Source organism: Balaenoptera ricei, chromosome 8 (genome assembly GCF_028023285.1).
Source record: "Balaenoptera ricei isolate mBalRic1 chromosome 8, mBalRic1.hap2, whole genome shotgun sequence".
Lineage (NCBI taxonomy): Eukaryota > Metazoa > Chordata > Mammalia > Artiodactyla > Balaenopteridae > Balaenoptera > Balaenoptera ricei.
Window position 1 is genome coordinate 78,615,145 of NC_082646.1, and position 16,276 is coordinate 78,631,420.

The following is a 16,276-nucleotide window of genomic DNA, read 5'->3' on the forward strand; positions in this document are numbered from 1 at the left end:
TGACTTGATTAACTGCCTGTGCTTCATCATCCATTAGCGTGCTTGACAGCAGAGCAAAAAGTGAAGGGTTTTTTTCTCCCACACTTCTTTCATCCAACTACCCAATCCAATTAACTCCAATTAAAATTTGTAGTTTGTAATTAGTTTGTCTGATAGGTTTTTTAAAAACCTTATAAATGTAAATCTTTGGTCTCCCTTTTTCAGGCTTGGGAGCTGTCTTGCTCCTTTTAATTTGAGCTCCTCTCACCCATTTGTGCCACTTCTGATTCATTATTCTTTGTTCTTGTTTATTGATTGTCTTTTTTCCCCCTTTTCTCCTTATAGTGATAACACGTTGCTTAAACAGAATTTAGAAGAAGAGTCAAAAAGATTTTAAATTACCTAGAAACTATTTCATTCACAGGAGAATTTAGCATTGTTACAGGACCTCGAGCCCAGTTGAAATATGTCAGTATCTCGGACACAGGCTTTAAACACTTTCCACACTGTATATCGTAAATCTGTGTATCACGAGAGATGACTCCTCTTGTGACCTGCTGAGGCTGATCATCAATTACGTGTTCTGAGAAGTGCCAAGGAAACCCCTCACATCCAAATATATTTCCCATAGTGGGAGATGTTCACTGATGCTTGGTTTTGTAAATTTTATTTTTGTTTATTTCCATTTTATTGAACTTATGTACATCAAAATAATTTACAAGGAATCTAAGTTTCATCAGGGCAAAAGTTTTTGTCTGCTTTTTAACATTCATATTCCTAACACCTAGAACAATACTAGAAAATAATAGATGCCTGATAAATACTTGTTGAATGAATTAATTTATAAATTTAAAGCAAATGAACAAAGTAATTTAATTGTACTGTGTAATTTGTTATTTTACCTCAAGACTCTTGTCCTCTACTACTAAAGATTCATTGATAACAACATACCTTGAGTACTTACTGTGTGCAAGCTACTATGCTCAAGGTTTTAATAGGCATTCCTTCATCTACTGTTCAAAACAATTTTGTGAGGGAGTTACTATTACTATTTTTATTTTTTTTTGTTTTTTTTTTGTTTTTTTTTTGTTTTTTTTATTTTTTTAATTACTAAATTCAGGTTTAGAAAAAATAAGTAACTTACTGAAGGTATTAGAGTTAGTAAGTAGTAGAATCAGAATTATAACTCAATTATTAAAAAAAAATCAGAAAAATTTAGACATCAAGAAAATAGAAAAGCAGTTCTACCACCCTAACATAACTACTGTGAGAACTGTATCATAATTCTGCCTAACTGTCCTTCTCATGAATCTTTGGTTTCATATTATGGCATCAGAATATATATTTTTAGAAATTATGTTCTAACTTTTACACCTGGTGATAACTTGTCTTTATAGCTATGCCATTAATAGTCACATATGCCATTAATTAGTTGCCTATCAGAAGCCCATATAATGACACTACCTTGGGGAGTAATCCCTTCTCCTATAAGGCTAAAATCATTCTCACCTAAAAAGCAATAATGATTATACTATAAGATATTATTATTGTTCTTACTATTGCTAGTAGTGATAGCCAATATACATGAGCCAGGCATTGTGCTAAGTACTTTAGATGCAGTACCTTATGTGGCAAAATATGCTTTTATTAACAAATTATACCTTATCAGCCCTTATTAGTGTGTTTGTCAGTTCTTTATCACGGAGAAAGCTTTGAAAGCAATGAGAAAAATGGGGTGGTAAGAAAGAGGCCCCAGATAGAAAGGTTAGAAAAATGAAATAGTCTGTCTTAATTTTCCTGAGAGACATAATCAAGAAGTCCTTTATTATGAAGAACTAAACTGAGCAGAAGCTTATATGTAAATATCATTTGCTCACCCTTCCAAGCCCTGTATCTTTTTCCTCCTCCACCCTTTCTATCCACTCTGCTATTACTTTGTTCCACCTCTTCCTTCCTATCAAACAGACCTTTACAACAGCCTCTCAAGTGTCTTCCTAACTCATTCCAAGCAAATGCCACAGGTCCCTGAAACATAGTTCAGCTCTATTAACTACCCACAATTCCCCCAAAAGCTCCCTACTTCCCAGGGAACCACCCACAAACTCCTCTCCCTTTCATAAAAGGCAAGGTTCAAGTCATTTCCTCTTCCTGTATTATCATAAAAAATGCAATGCCCCAGTACTTTTTCCAAATCCTCTACACAGCCTATGCCTACCATCCACATGCTTCAGGTTCCATTATGTATTCTTCCAAGTTAGTAAATGAGTAATAATCCACATTACCATGTTCTGTGTCTTGTCTTGTAGTACTCCTTCCAATCCCTACATACACTCAGATTTTACCCAAAGGAAGAGCCACAAAACATTCTCGCCAGCGACAGGCTCAGGAGAGGCAAGGGGATGGTGGGGAGGGGAAGAGCTGGCATTGTCTCAGTGCCAATGTCTATTGAGTGGCAAGGACTATGAGTCAGCTGGCACTATCACTCTTTTAATTAGAAACTTGGCTTAAAGAGGACTGAGTTCCTACAAATACCTCACATTGTGACATTACTAATTTGAATCCTGATCAGTGGGACAACAGAGCCTTTTCTTAATCACCATACTCAATCATACATGTGTCTGTCCTACTCCTTACCTTCCTGGATCCAACTTTGCTATTTCTCCTCCTTTTTATATCTTTGCCTTTCTTGGCACCATGTTTCCAACCATGATCTCAATCATCTTGTGATTATAATTTTGGTTTTCCACTCTAGCAACACACTTGATTCCAAGTGGTCCAAGGACCTGCTCAAGAGCAGAGATCTTGATCAAGTCTAGGCCACTCCCCAAAACAAACAAAGTACACATCCTCCCACTTTCTAGTGTGAAATAATCCAGATTTCTTTATACTTCCCTGGGAAAACCAAACCAGGCCTTAAGGATATTCCTATTAATATTAAGTAATAGTAAGTAATAGTAGAGAAAGAAGAGTTGATCCTTCAATTTTATATGCTACATGAGCAACCTTCTGTCACTAGTCATATTGTGTTTATCTCAAATTTCAAGGGGTTTCTCCCCTCCTTTTAGGATGTTCTAATCACTGACTTTTTGAGTATAAAAATATGTTTCCAGACTTCTTTCCTCATTCATTATAGTTTTGTTATACACTTTTTCCTAAACTATTTCCCCCATGTTGGAAGACAGGGACTGAGTCTTTTCTTGTATCCACTAGATAAATGTTGGATTAAAACTCAGAGTAGCTATAAAATATGTCCAACTCATCAGTTCCCATTTTTAGAACTTTTGCCAATTTTATTAAAATATCCTTTTAATCTCAATCTCAAATATTTAGTAAATATCCCCAATAATATGGCTAATACTTGTAACGGACATTTATTGAATGTTTACTATATGATAGGTACTTGTGTAAAAGCTTTACATGTATTAACACATTTATTCCTCACAACAGCCCTATGATATAAGGTACTTCCTTTATCACCACTTTACTAATAAGGATATTAAAGGATAGGTTCCCAAAGCTATTAAGGTCTGAGCTCAGACAATCCATTTTCAAAGCCTAGGAAATTATTCATCACACTATAGCTACTTTTCTATATTTAGCCCACATTTATTGATTAAAGGGAAGCAGATTTTTTTTAAATGTTGGTAGATGATGTCATCACAAGATGGTTGAATTAAATATCACATTTGATACTAAAACTGACAGGTGTATTATCAATTATCAAATCTAGCTTCCTTTCTCTTCCAAATAAAATAGGTTAAAATAAAATAAAATGATTCATAGAGAGATCACATATTTGTCCCAAATCATGGAGATTATCCGGGATTTGAACAGAGATTTCCTGACTCCAGTGCTAATTTTACACCATCACACAAAATCAAATATACCCAACCTTTTAAGACAATGTATCCTTGATTTTGCTTTAGCATGATTCTCAGGTGTTTTCGACCACTGGACCATTTCATCAAGGCAAAACTCCCTGACCTGTCAGTTCCCTTCTCTCCTTTATACTTCTACAGTGCCAAGCTTAAAAAAAAAATCATCCTAGGATAATTACAAAAATAACAATTTTTATAGTCAATCAAGGAGAGAAAATAAATTATAAGCCAATCAGTCTTATACATGTCATAAGGCAAACTATGTACCTAGTCATACAGTAAACATTTTTAAAAATTGCTGTTCCCTGGAGAGGATAATGAAACTGTTGCCCATTAATAGGGTATATATTTTAAATTCCTCTCTACCTGGAATATTCCATTCCTCAGCAAGACTTCTTCCACACTGCACCCAAACCTTCAATCTTCCCTGCTAATTTCTTCTCCTTTGTTTCCTTTTAAAATCTTCTCCTTTGGGATACCTTCTCTGACACCCACCATATGTGTAATGCCATAGAATCATGGACTTACCTCCTGATACAGTATTTATAACAGAGTACCCAGTGATTAACTGTCTGTGTTCTCCCCAGGACACTAACATATTTCAAGTTACACTGTGTCCTATGTCCACATACTTAGATCACAATGTATTTCTTGAATGAATAAATGAATGAGCATCATGAGTTTGCACCAAGTCATACCCTGCCCAGCCTGGCTCCCTGATGACCAGCATTACTTATTGGCAAGAGCTCTGGTGACCATGGAATGGAGCAAGAATAAGAGGCCTCATCTTATTATATATTTAATATATTATTATACATTATAAACGAACATGACCATCATCATAGACTTGTATGTCCACACTCCTTCCCAAAGCTTACTTCTCCACCCCAAAAAAACTCTCCATGAACACTAAAATAGTGACTCCAATCTTTTATATTCTTGGCCACACTTTAAATTCTAGAATTTGTATCCTAGGGGTAGAGTCAACATGGTGGACTAGGAGGACGTGGAATTCACATCTCCACACAACTAGGGCACCTACCAGGCACCGGTGGGGGACCACGGACACCTAAGGGGATGGGAGGAACCCCCAGCAACCAGGTGGGGTTCTGTTTTACCTTGTTGTCGTTGATTCATTTATATTTTTATTTTTTCTAATAAATCTTTTATTTTTCTACTTTTATTTTATTCTTTATACTTTGTCATTGTTCTGCTCCTTTTGGTTTGCCTCCTTTTTTGTGTTTTTTCTTTTTTTTGTTGTGGTTTGTTTTACCTTGTTGCAGTTGTTTCAATTATATTTTTATTTTTCCTAATATATTTTTTATCTTTCTAATTTTATTTTACTTTTTATTCTTTGTTATTGTACTGCTCCTCTTTTTCTTTCTTTTCTTTTTCTTTTTGCCATGCCATGTGGTTTGTGGGATACTGGGTCCCAGGCCGGAAGCTGGGCCCAAGCTCCTGTAGTGGGACACTGATTCAAAACCACTGGACTAACAGAGAACCTCAGACCCCAGGGAATACTAATAGGAGTGAGGCCTCCCGGAGGTCCTCATCTCGGCACCAAGACCCAGCTCTACCCAACTGCCTGCAAACTCCAGTGCTGGATGTCTCAGGCCAAACAACCAGAAAGACAGGAATACAGCAGCCCCGATCAAAAAAAAAAAAAAAAAAAAAAAAATGAAACGACAAAAAAATATGTTACAGACAAAGGAGCAAGGTTAAAACCTACAAGACCAAATAAACGAAGATGAAATAGGCAGCCTACCTGAAAAATAATTGAGTAATGATAGTAAAGATCATACAAAATCTCAGAAACAGAATGGAGAAAATACAAGAAATGTTTAACAAGGATCTAGAAGAACTAAAGAGCAAACAAACAATGATGAACAACACAATAACTGAAATAAAAAATACTCTAGAAGGAACCAATAGCAGAAAAACTGAGGCAGAAGAACAGATAAGTGAGCTGGAAGATAAAATGGTGGAAATAACTGCTGAAAAGCAGAATAAAGAAAAAAGAATGAAAAGAATTGAGGACAGTCTCAGACACCTCAGGGACAACCTTAAACGCACCAACAATCGAATTATAGGGGTTCCAGAAGAAGAAGAGAAAAAGAAAGGGTCTGAGAAAATATTTGAAGAGATTATAATCTATTATATAAGTGGAAAACTTCCCTAATATGGGAAAGGAAATAGTCAATCAAGTCCAGGAAGCGCAGAGTCCCATACAGGATAAACCCAAAGAGAAATGGGCCAAGACACGTATTAATCAAACTATCAAAAATTAAATACAAAGAAAAAATATTAAAAGCAGCAAGGAAAAAGCAACAAATAACATACAAGGGAATCCCCATAAGGTTAACAGCTAATCTTTCAGCAGAAAATCTGCAAGCCAGAAGGGATTAGCAGGACATATTTAAAGTGATGAAAGGGAAAAACCTACAACCAAGGTTACTCCACCTGGCAAGGATCTCATTCAGATTCAACGGAGAAATCTAAAGCTTTATACACAAGTAAAAGCTAAGAGAATGCAGCACCACCAAACTAGCTTTACAACAAATGCTAAGGGAACTTCTCTAAGTGGGAAACACACGAGAAGAAAAAGACCCACAAAAACAAACCCAAATCAATTAAGAAAATGGTAATAGGAACATACATATTGATAATCACCTTGAATGTAAATGGATTCAATGCCGCAACCAAAAGACAGAGACTGGCTGAATGTATACAAAAACAAGACCCATATATATGCTGTCTACAAGAAACCCACTTCAGACCTAGGGACACATACAGACTGAAAGTGAGGGAATGGAAAAAGATATTCCATGCAAATGGAAATCAAAAGAAAACTGGAGTAGCAATACTCATATCAGATAAACTAGACTTTAAAATAAAGACTGTTACAAGAGATAAGGAAGGACATTACATAATGATCAAGGGATCAATCCAAGAAGAAAACATAACAATTATAAATATTTATGCACCCAACATACGAGCACCTCAATACATAAGGCAAATGTTAACAGCCATAAAAGGAGAAATCGACAGTAACACAATAATAGTGGGGGACTTTAACACCCCACTTATACCAATAGACAGATCATCCAGACAGAAAATAAATAAGGAAACACAAGTCTCAAATGACACAATAGACCACATAGACTTAACTGATATTTTCAGGACATTCCACCTGAAAGGGAAAGAATACAGTTCCTTCTCAAGAGTACATGGAATGTTCTCCAGAATAGATCATATTTTGGGTCACAAATCAAGTCTCGGTAAAATTCAAGAAACTTGAAATTGTATCAAGCATCTTTTCCAACCATAACACTATAAGACTAGATACCAATTACAGGAAAAAAACTGTAAAAAATACAAACACATGGAGGCTAAATAGTGCACTGCCAAATACCAAGAGATCACTGAAGAAATCAAGGAAGAAATTTTAAAATACCTAGAATCAAATGGTAACAAAAACACAACGACCCAAAAACTTTGGGACACAGCAAAAACAGTACTAAGGGGGAAGTTCATAGCAATTCAAGCTCACCTCAAGAAACAAGAAAATCTCAAATAAACAATCTATCTTTACACTTAAAGCAACTAGAAAAAGAACAAAGAAAACCCAAAGTCAGTAGAAGGAAAGAAATCATAAAGATCAGAGCAGAGATAAATGAAATAGAAACAAAGAAAATAATAGCAAAGATTAATAAAATTAAAAGTTGGTTCTTTGAGACGATAAAATTGATAAACCTTTAGCGAGACTCATCAAGAAAAAAAGGGAGAGGATTCAAATCAATAAAATTAGAAATGAAAAAGGAGAGAGTACACGTGACACCACAGAAATACAAAAGATCATAAGGGACTACTATAAGCAACTATATGCCAATAAAATGGACAACCTGGAAGAAATGGACAAATTCTTAGAAAAGTACAACCTTCCAATACTGAACCAGGAAGAATTAGAAAATATAAACAGACCAATCACACAGGTAATGAAATTGAAACGGTAATTAAAAATCTTCCAACAAACAGAAGTCCAGGACCAGAAGGCTTCACAGGCGGATTCTATCAAACATTTAGAGAAGAGTTAACACCTATCCTTCTCAAACTCTTCCAAAAAATTATGGAAGGAGGAACACTCCCAAATTCGTTCCATAAAGCCACCATCACCCTGATAACAAAACCAGATAAAGATATCACAAAAAAAGAAAATTATAGACCAATATCACTGATGAACATAGATGTAAAAATCCTCAACAAAATACTAGCAAAGAGAATCCAACAGCATATTAAAAGGATCATACACCATGATCAAGTGGAATTTATCCCAGGGATGCAAGGATTCTTCACTATACACAAATCAATCAATGTGATACATCATATTAAAAAATTAAAGAATAAAAACCATATGATCATCTCAATAGATGCAGAAAAAGCTTTTGACAAAATTCAACACCCATTTATGATAAAAAGTCTCCAGAAAGTGGGCATGGCATAGAGGGAAACTACCTCAACGTAATAAAAGCCATATATGACAAACCCATAGCAAACATCATTCTCAATGGTGAAAAACTGAAACCATTTCCTCTAAGATCAGGAACAGACAAGGATGTCCACTCTCACCACTATTATTCAACATAGTATTGGAAGCCCTAGCCACAGCAATCAGAGAAGAAAAAGAAATAAAAGGAATCCAAGTCAGAAAAGAATTAAAACTGTCACTGTTTGTCAATGACATGATACTATACATAGAGAATCCTAAAGATGCTGCCAGAAAACTACTAGAACTAATCAATGAATTTGGTAAGGTTGCAGGATACAAAATTAATGAACAGAAATTTCTGGCATTCCTATACAGTAACAATGAAATATCAGAAAGAGAAATTAATGAAACAATCCCACTTACCATTGAAACAAAAAGAATAAAATACCTAGGAATAAACCTACTTAAGGAGGCAAAAGACCTGTACTAAGAACACTATAAAACACTGATGAAAGAAATCAAAGATAACATAAACAGATGGAGAGATATACCATGCTCCTGGACAGGAACAATCAATATTGTGAAAATGACTATACTACCCAAAGCAATCTACAGGTTCAATGCAATCCCTATCAAATTACCAATGGCACTTTTCACAGAACTAGAACAAGATATTTTACAATTTGTATGGTAACACAAAAGACCCCAAATAGCCAAAGCAATCTTAAGAAAGAAAAACAGAGCTGGAGGAATCAGGGTCCCTGACTTCAGACTATACTACAAAGCTACAGTAATCAAGACAGTACGGTAGTGGTACAAAAACAGAAATATAGATTGATGGAACAGGATAGAAAGCCCAGAGATAAATCCTCACATATATGGTCACTTTATCCTTGACAAAGGAGGCAAGAATATACAATGGAGAAAAGACAGCTTTTTCAATAAGTGGTGCTGGGAAAAATGGATAGACACATGTAAAAAATGAAATTAGAACACACCCTAACACCACACACAAAAATAAACGCAAAATGGATTAAAAACCTAAATGTAAGTCCAGACACTATAGAACTCTTAGAGAAAAACATAGGCAGAACATTCTATGACATAAATGACAGCTAGATCCTTTTTGACCCACCTCCTAGAGAAATGGAAATAAAAACAAAAATAAATGGGATCTAATGAAACTTAAAAGCTTTTGCACAGCAAAGGAAACCATAAACAGGATGAAAAGACAACCCTCAGAATGGAAGAAAATATTTGCAAACAAAGCAACTGGCAAAGAATTAATCTTCAAAATATACAAGCAGCTCATGTAACTCAATATCAAAAAACAACCTAATCCAAAAATGGGCGGAAGACCTAAATAGACATTTCTCCAAAGAAGACATATGGATGGCCAACAAATACATGAAAAGATGCTCAACATCACTAACCATCAGAGAAATGCAAATCAAAACCACAAGGAGTTATCACTTCACACTGGTCAGAATGGCCATCATCAAAAAATCTACAAACAATAAATGCTAAGGAGGGTGTGGAGAAAAGGGAACCCTCTTGCACTGTTGGTGGGAATGTAAATTGATACAGCCACTGTGGAGAACAGTATGGAGGGTCCTTAAAAAACTAAAAATAGAACTACCATATGACCCAGCAATCCCACTACTGGGCATATACCCTGAGAAAACCATAATTCAAAAAGAGACATGTACCACAATGTTCATTGCAGCACTATTTACAATAGCCAGGACATGGAAGCAACCTAAGTTCCCATCAACAGATGAATGGATAAAGAAGATGTGGCACCTATATACAATGGAATATTACTCAGCCATAAAAAGAAACAAAATTGAGTTATTTGTCGTGAGGTGGATGGACCTAGAGTCTGTCATACAGAATGAAGTAAGTCAGAGAAAAACAAATACCATATGCTAACACATATATATGGAATCTAAAAAAGAAAAAAGAAAAAATGGTTCTGAGGAACCTAGGGGCAGGATAGGAATAAAGACGCCGATGTAGCAAGTGGACTTGAGGACACAGGGAGGGGGAAAGGTAAGCTGGGATGAAGTGAGAGAGTGGCATTGACATATATACACTACCAAATGTAAAATAGCTAGCTAGTGGGAAGCAGCCACATGGCACAGGGAGATCAGCTCGGTGCTTTGTGATCACTTAGAGGGATTGGATGGGGAGGGTGGGAGGGAGATGCAAGAGGGAGAGGATATGGAGATATATGTATAGGTATAGGTGATTCACTTTGTTGTACAGCAGAAACTAACACAACTTTGTAAAGCATTTATACTCCAATAAAGATATGAAAAAAATAAAATTAAATTAACTTAAAAGTAAAAAAAAAAAAAAATAGAATTTTCATCCTTGAAGATTGCATTTTATTCACAGGTATTCCACCATTTCCTCAGTCTCCTTTCAGCATTCAGCATTATCGAGTTGAACATTTGACTATATTGCTTCCTTCACTTTACAGAGATCCCCTGTGTTCCTGTAAATAAGCCATTTCCATGTTATACTACACTTTTTGCCATCCAGCAACAAGGACTCACCTATATAAAAGCTTGCACAAAGCCCTCAGTTCGATATTGCATCTGCTGTAAGTCAAGGTAATAATATGTATACTTAGTTGCTTCCAAAGCAAATTTTACACATCATTTAAAATTTGACAGCTGGCCCAATAATGAAGAGTTTGCCTGATTCTTGCATACCACAGCCAATCTGTTGAAAACCACATTCCTAAGAGGACTTTTCCCACCTGCACATCTCTGACCACCAATGAAAATCATTTCACCATGGTTCTTTTGAACTCAGGAACTCACCCCTTCCTCAAATAAAAATTGTAATAACATAACCAAAAGTGATCTCAGAACAGGGAGTTCTTGATTTTCCATTCCAGCAAACTTCGATAGCTGCACTGTTATCATAAATGTTCCCATTTATGCTAGCATTATTTTATCATCTGCTGAATCTGCTTTGTGGAAAGAAGATGTTGAAGAAAGGAAGCACAGAAAGTCACCTAGTTTTCTGGAAGTCTTAAGGGCAGTCACCCTGATCCTCTCTTGTATGTCCTTTCCATATATCATGATGGACCACTTTGCCACCCTTTTTCTTTAAGGAAATGAAGAAGTGAAACATCAAGATTCAGTTAATGTGATAAATTCACGATGTCTGGGGATCCATAGGGAATTTTTTTTCACTTTATAAGACCCAAAGCCACATGGTGACATTTTGTCAGTCAAAATGTGTGTGTTTATGAGGGGCGGGGAAGGTAGTAGGTGGGTAGGCATGCACACACTTGTGTTTAGCATTCAAGTGTACTTAACAAGAACTAGATTTCATCTTTTTCCTTAAGAGAATGGAAAAAAAGAAAAAAACACACAGAAGCCATCCAGTATCTTAGTCCCTAAATCCCAGCCAGACTAACAGATTAACTGCATTTCTTTTTTTTTTTTTATTTGAAATAACCATTTTTAATTAACCTATTAAGAATTTTAAAACTAATGTTCACATTTTCAATTCAACAAGTCTGTGGGTTAGTTTGCTTTTTGGTTTGTTTGTTGGTTTTGGGGTGGAGGTAGGGACTAAAATCAAAATACATTACTTCCAGAGCTGACAATAATATTGTAATACACAAGTCAACCTTCAAATTCCAGATTTGCTTTTTTCAGCCATGCCTTCATTTTGTTAACAAAAGTGGCCTCCTGTGTGTTTCTATCAAGTCCATTTATAACACATTCAACATAGAGGAATGATAATTTCTCACAAGTTCAGTTGGGATGGGTTGGGGAGTGGGCACCATGTAGAGCTAATGGGAGCACTGTCCCCTGGTGTGAGAGTTCAGTTTCTCACCTCACCAGCACCTTCTCTCAATGCCACCTCCCCCAACACAGTAGAGTTTCATTCATAATTTGGATTTTTAAACCAGAAGGTTGTTTTGGTCAATCCAAAATAACCCAAAGAGCTTGCTAAAGTTACATCAATAAGCAGCTTTTTATAGAAGGACTGAAAGAATTAAGTAGAAGGCACAGTAGCACTGTAAAGGTTTTTCAGATCATGATAATCTTTTTGTGTGTATATATGGAACCCAAACTTCCTTTTTTGTTGTTAAAAATGTCTGATGAACAATCAGAAAATCCTTATTTGTCCTCTTTCCCTTTAGTTTTTCTGTATACCATCTCTCGAAAACTGGCCAGAATCTTGTTTTCTCTCTTTCTTCTCTCTTCTAGGTTAAAGGATGCAAGGGCTCTCTTCTCGTCAGCACTATAGATCTGGTTCTCTTTTCGCAGTCGCACAGCCTCCATTCGGCGATGCCTGCTACCACTCATTACGTAACCCGAGCATTCAAATGATGCAATTTCTTCACTTGTCAAGCCAATTTCACCTCTTCGTGGGATACGTTTTCCAGCTTTTACATATTCAGCCATAGCTGCACCTTCACCAGGTAACAGAGCATGGCCATAGTTCAAAGGTTTATCATCTTGAGAGGCAAGTGTTTTGGGAGCCTCTGGGCCAATCAAATCTGAGGGTTCTTCAGGCTTTGATCGATCCCTCCAGGGATTCTCCAGAAACTCTTCTTGGGACTCTTTAGAACTTGAATCACTGGAATTTTTTCTGCTCTTCTTAGACTTCTTTTTCTTATATTTCTTCAATCTGCATTTCTTCTTCTTTTCCTTTTTCTTGGCTTTCTTTGCTCTCCTTTTTGTATCTTCATCACTGGAGTCTGTTTCAGAATCAGAGTCACTGTCACTATCATCAGAATACTTCTTGTGTTTTCTTTTAGATGATTTTTTCTTCCTCCTTTTCTTGGATCTTTCTTTTAAATGACTAGACTTCTTCTTCTTCTTCTTCTTTTCTTCTTCTGAAGTATAAGCTGAAGTGGTGCTTTTCTTTGGCTCTTCGTCCTCTACTGGTGTATGTTCATCAGAGTCTGGTTCTGGATTCTTTGGAGAAAGTCCCCATACTTCAGGAGCTCCCAATTCTCCAATCCTCTCTCTCTCACTTAATCTCTTCTGCCGCAGGCTCTCTTCCCTCTCCTTGTCCAGGAGGCTAGGCCATGGCTTGTCGCTCCCATAGGAGCGTGAGTAGCCGCCATAATAGGCGGATGAGGAGGCAGAAGCGAAAGGGGTGCCCCGTGGCGCGGAGGGCCGCTCTCGAGAGCGTGACCGCGAGCGGGAGCGGTAGGACTGGTTTCGGGAGCCTTGGCTGGGGCCACTCAGTTGATGGCTAAGGCCATTCCGGTCCCCGGACCGAGAGCAAGAGTGCGAGCGAGAGCGGCGGCCCTGCGGGGAGCGAGAGGATTTGCTGGTCTTAGGTCTCTTTGACGAACTGCGACGCTTCCCCCCGGAGCCCGAGGCCTCCCACTCCGGGCTGCGGGAGCCAGACACCGGAGCCATAGCTGTTGCTGGGTCCCCGAAGCCGTGGGAGAAGGGGGCGCTCTCGCGAGTTGGGAAGATCTCCGTTGCTTTGGCAACCAGGACCAGCAGCCGCAACACCACCCGAACCTGATAAAACCTTGGAACTTAACTGCATTTCTTAACCAATAATTAACCTTGTATCTCTACCTTCCATCCCTCCCACTCTTACTATCCCCCCTACATTTTTTTGTCATGAAAACAAAGCCTTGATTTTACCAAAGTTAAATTCAATGGAAGAGATATGACAAGCCAGATGAAGTGTCAAAAATGATAAATAGGAGGAAAGAAGATGGACCTCTGTTTTATTTTCATAGCACTTTTTCCAACCCTCTATTCTAACACTTACCATATTGAATTGTAAATGTAATGCAATGGCTTGCCCACCAGTGTTTGACAAATGATGAATGAACAAATGATATAACATGGATTGTACTGAGCCTGGAAAGTTTCACAGTACCATAAGCAACTGAATTCAGTGCTGAAGAATTACTAAGAACTGGATAATCCAGAGGTAGAAAGTGACATGAATAAAGATAGAGAAGAGGGAATGAATGTGACTCACTAATGGGTCAGTATTGTGTGCTGGTCTCAGCCTATCTATAACCAATGTTGTAGCTGGACATGCCTTTGTGGTTCTTATTTTCATGGCAAGATGCCCTCAGCAATAACTATCAGGAAACTTTGGGGGAAAAAAAAAAAAAAGGTTTCTTGCCTACAAGTACTTGAGCATAAAAGGCACACCTGGGGGCATATGGAGAGGTTGTGGATGGAGAGTAGAGAGAGCCTGGGTGTTTTCTGTTTGTTTGTTTTTTTCTTTCTAAGGAAAGAAGGAGCCTGGGGTTCTACTTTTATTGGGTTCAAGGGTAGGGGGCCTAGGGTTTCAGGGGCTTGCTCTTTATTGGTGAATTTAAAACATAAAACTGGGAATTTAAAGCAAGAGAATAGAAAAGACAAGGGACCCAAATGGTCAGTTATCAAAATCAACCAAGGTCTCTAAACAATAAAGCCAGGGGCAAAGCAGGGGTGGGGGCAACTGACTCTTTACCTAGACCTGTGGCTGGCAATCTGTTTATTCAGGATAGCCATCTTTGAAGTAGATGCCTCTCTGAAGTGGATACTTCAGCAATCAAAGCTTTTGTCAGGCACTTGCATATAAAAAAGAAAAAAAAAAGTCATGGTTTACCCTACAGACAGTAGATTAGTCCAGGTACAGAAGTAAGATGGCTTTAGTATCCTTCTTCTTTAGAATTTGTACAGTCTTTCCTACTTTATTTTCCCACCCCAATACTTCTAGTGAATGACTCTGGTCCTTTCAGCTCTTGGTTACTGCCAATTATATGGAGGTTACAAAGCAATGTGAATAAATAAAAGAACAACCTGGAAGTGCACATATATCACAGTTCAATTAAAAGTCTTACTTATTAGGAAATAAAGCTATTTCATTAAAACAGTTTCATTTATTATTAAGAAAATGTAAATAACTTGGGAAAGCATTACCTGGATAACTTGGAGACACTGAGTAATTAGTTATACTTTCTAATGGCAAGAAACTTTCCAGTAGGAAAATGTCATCTGGAACGTTATCATTTACAAGTCAGTAATGAAAACAAAAACTAATAGGAACTTTAATGCAATAACAAAGAGTCAGGGAAATAAATGTCACCAGAATGCAGAAAATAACATCTCTTCTGGCATCTATCATTTAATTTGGTTTTGCTTCAATCCTAGCCTTTAAAAAATGAAAAGCCCCTAGTCACAATCTCTAAGCTTACGGAGGAAGCCACTGTCTTCATTAATTTCCTATTACACAGCAGGTGATGTTAGCATTTCTGAGAAGTCATAACCTCCGGAGAAACTTTGGTAATACATTCATTTCCTTTATCAGTTTGCATTTACTGAGCACTTACTATGTTCTGAGCATTGCAGATCTCTGCAGGGGCGGAGGAAAATGGCAACAATAAGTCAACTGAGACTCAGCTGTCCACACTCTTGACTGTTGTCTGAGAGCCCTCAAGACCTCAGACTGAATTTTAAGCTTAGCATTCCTTTTCAAAAACATTTTAAGGTATTTCATGCATTGTCGAGGCATTATCCTGTTTCCCAGGTCATCTACTGTGTATCTTGGAGTGGCCCTAAACTGCTCTTCCTCTCTCATGTCTGCCCTTACAGGTAAATAGATCTGTTAAAGACTTCTTCAGAAGACACGATTCCATCAGTTCTTGCTCTCTGTCCTCACTGCCACAGCCTGGGCTCATGCTTTTGTTCTCTCTGACCTGGTCTGCTATGATCTTATCCTCCTAATGGATTTATTCTCAGCACCTTCTCCTGGGGGAAAATGTGTGTGTGTGTGGGTGTGTGGGTGTGTGTGTGGGGGGGTGTGTTTTGAGAGCATATCAATTTTACACAAATAAATTTGGAGGGCATTGCCAATTATCTCTGAACCCACCATTCATTTATTCATTCAACAAATTCGATGTCCAGTTCCTGTGCTTTGCACTAGGGCCATA

At 37.4% G+C, this 16,276-nt stretch overlaps 1 protein-coding gene across 1 annotated transcript; it reads right to left on the minus strand.

The window, feature by feature from the left end:
• Positions 1-12,443: 12,443 nt before the first annotated feature.
• On the minus strand, positions 12,444-13,777 carry LOC132369894 (NF-kappa-B-activating protein-like). The gene has a single exon (XM_059929601.1). The coding sequence runs from the start codon at positions 13,746-13,748 to the stop codon at positions 12,492-12,494; it is 1,257 nt and encodes a 418-aa protein (XP_059785584.1). The 5' UTR covers positions 13,749-13,777; the 3' UTR covers positions 12,444-12,491.
• Positions 13,778-16,276: the final 2,499 nt, after the last annotated feature.

What these genes read in the sequence shown, in the direction of transcription:
- LOC132369894 (XM_059929601.1), bottom strand. Translation starts at nt 13,748, where the DNA reads ATGGCTCCGGTGTCTGGCTCCCGCAGCCCGGAGTGGGAGGCCTCGGGC.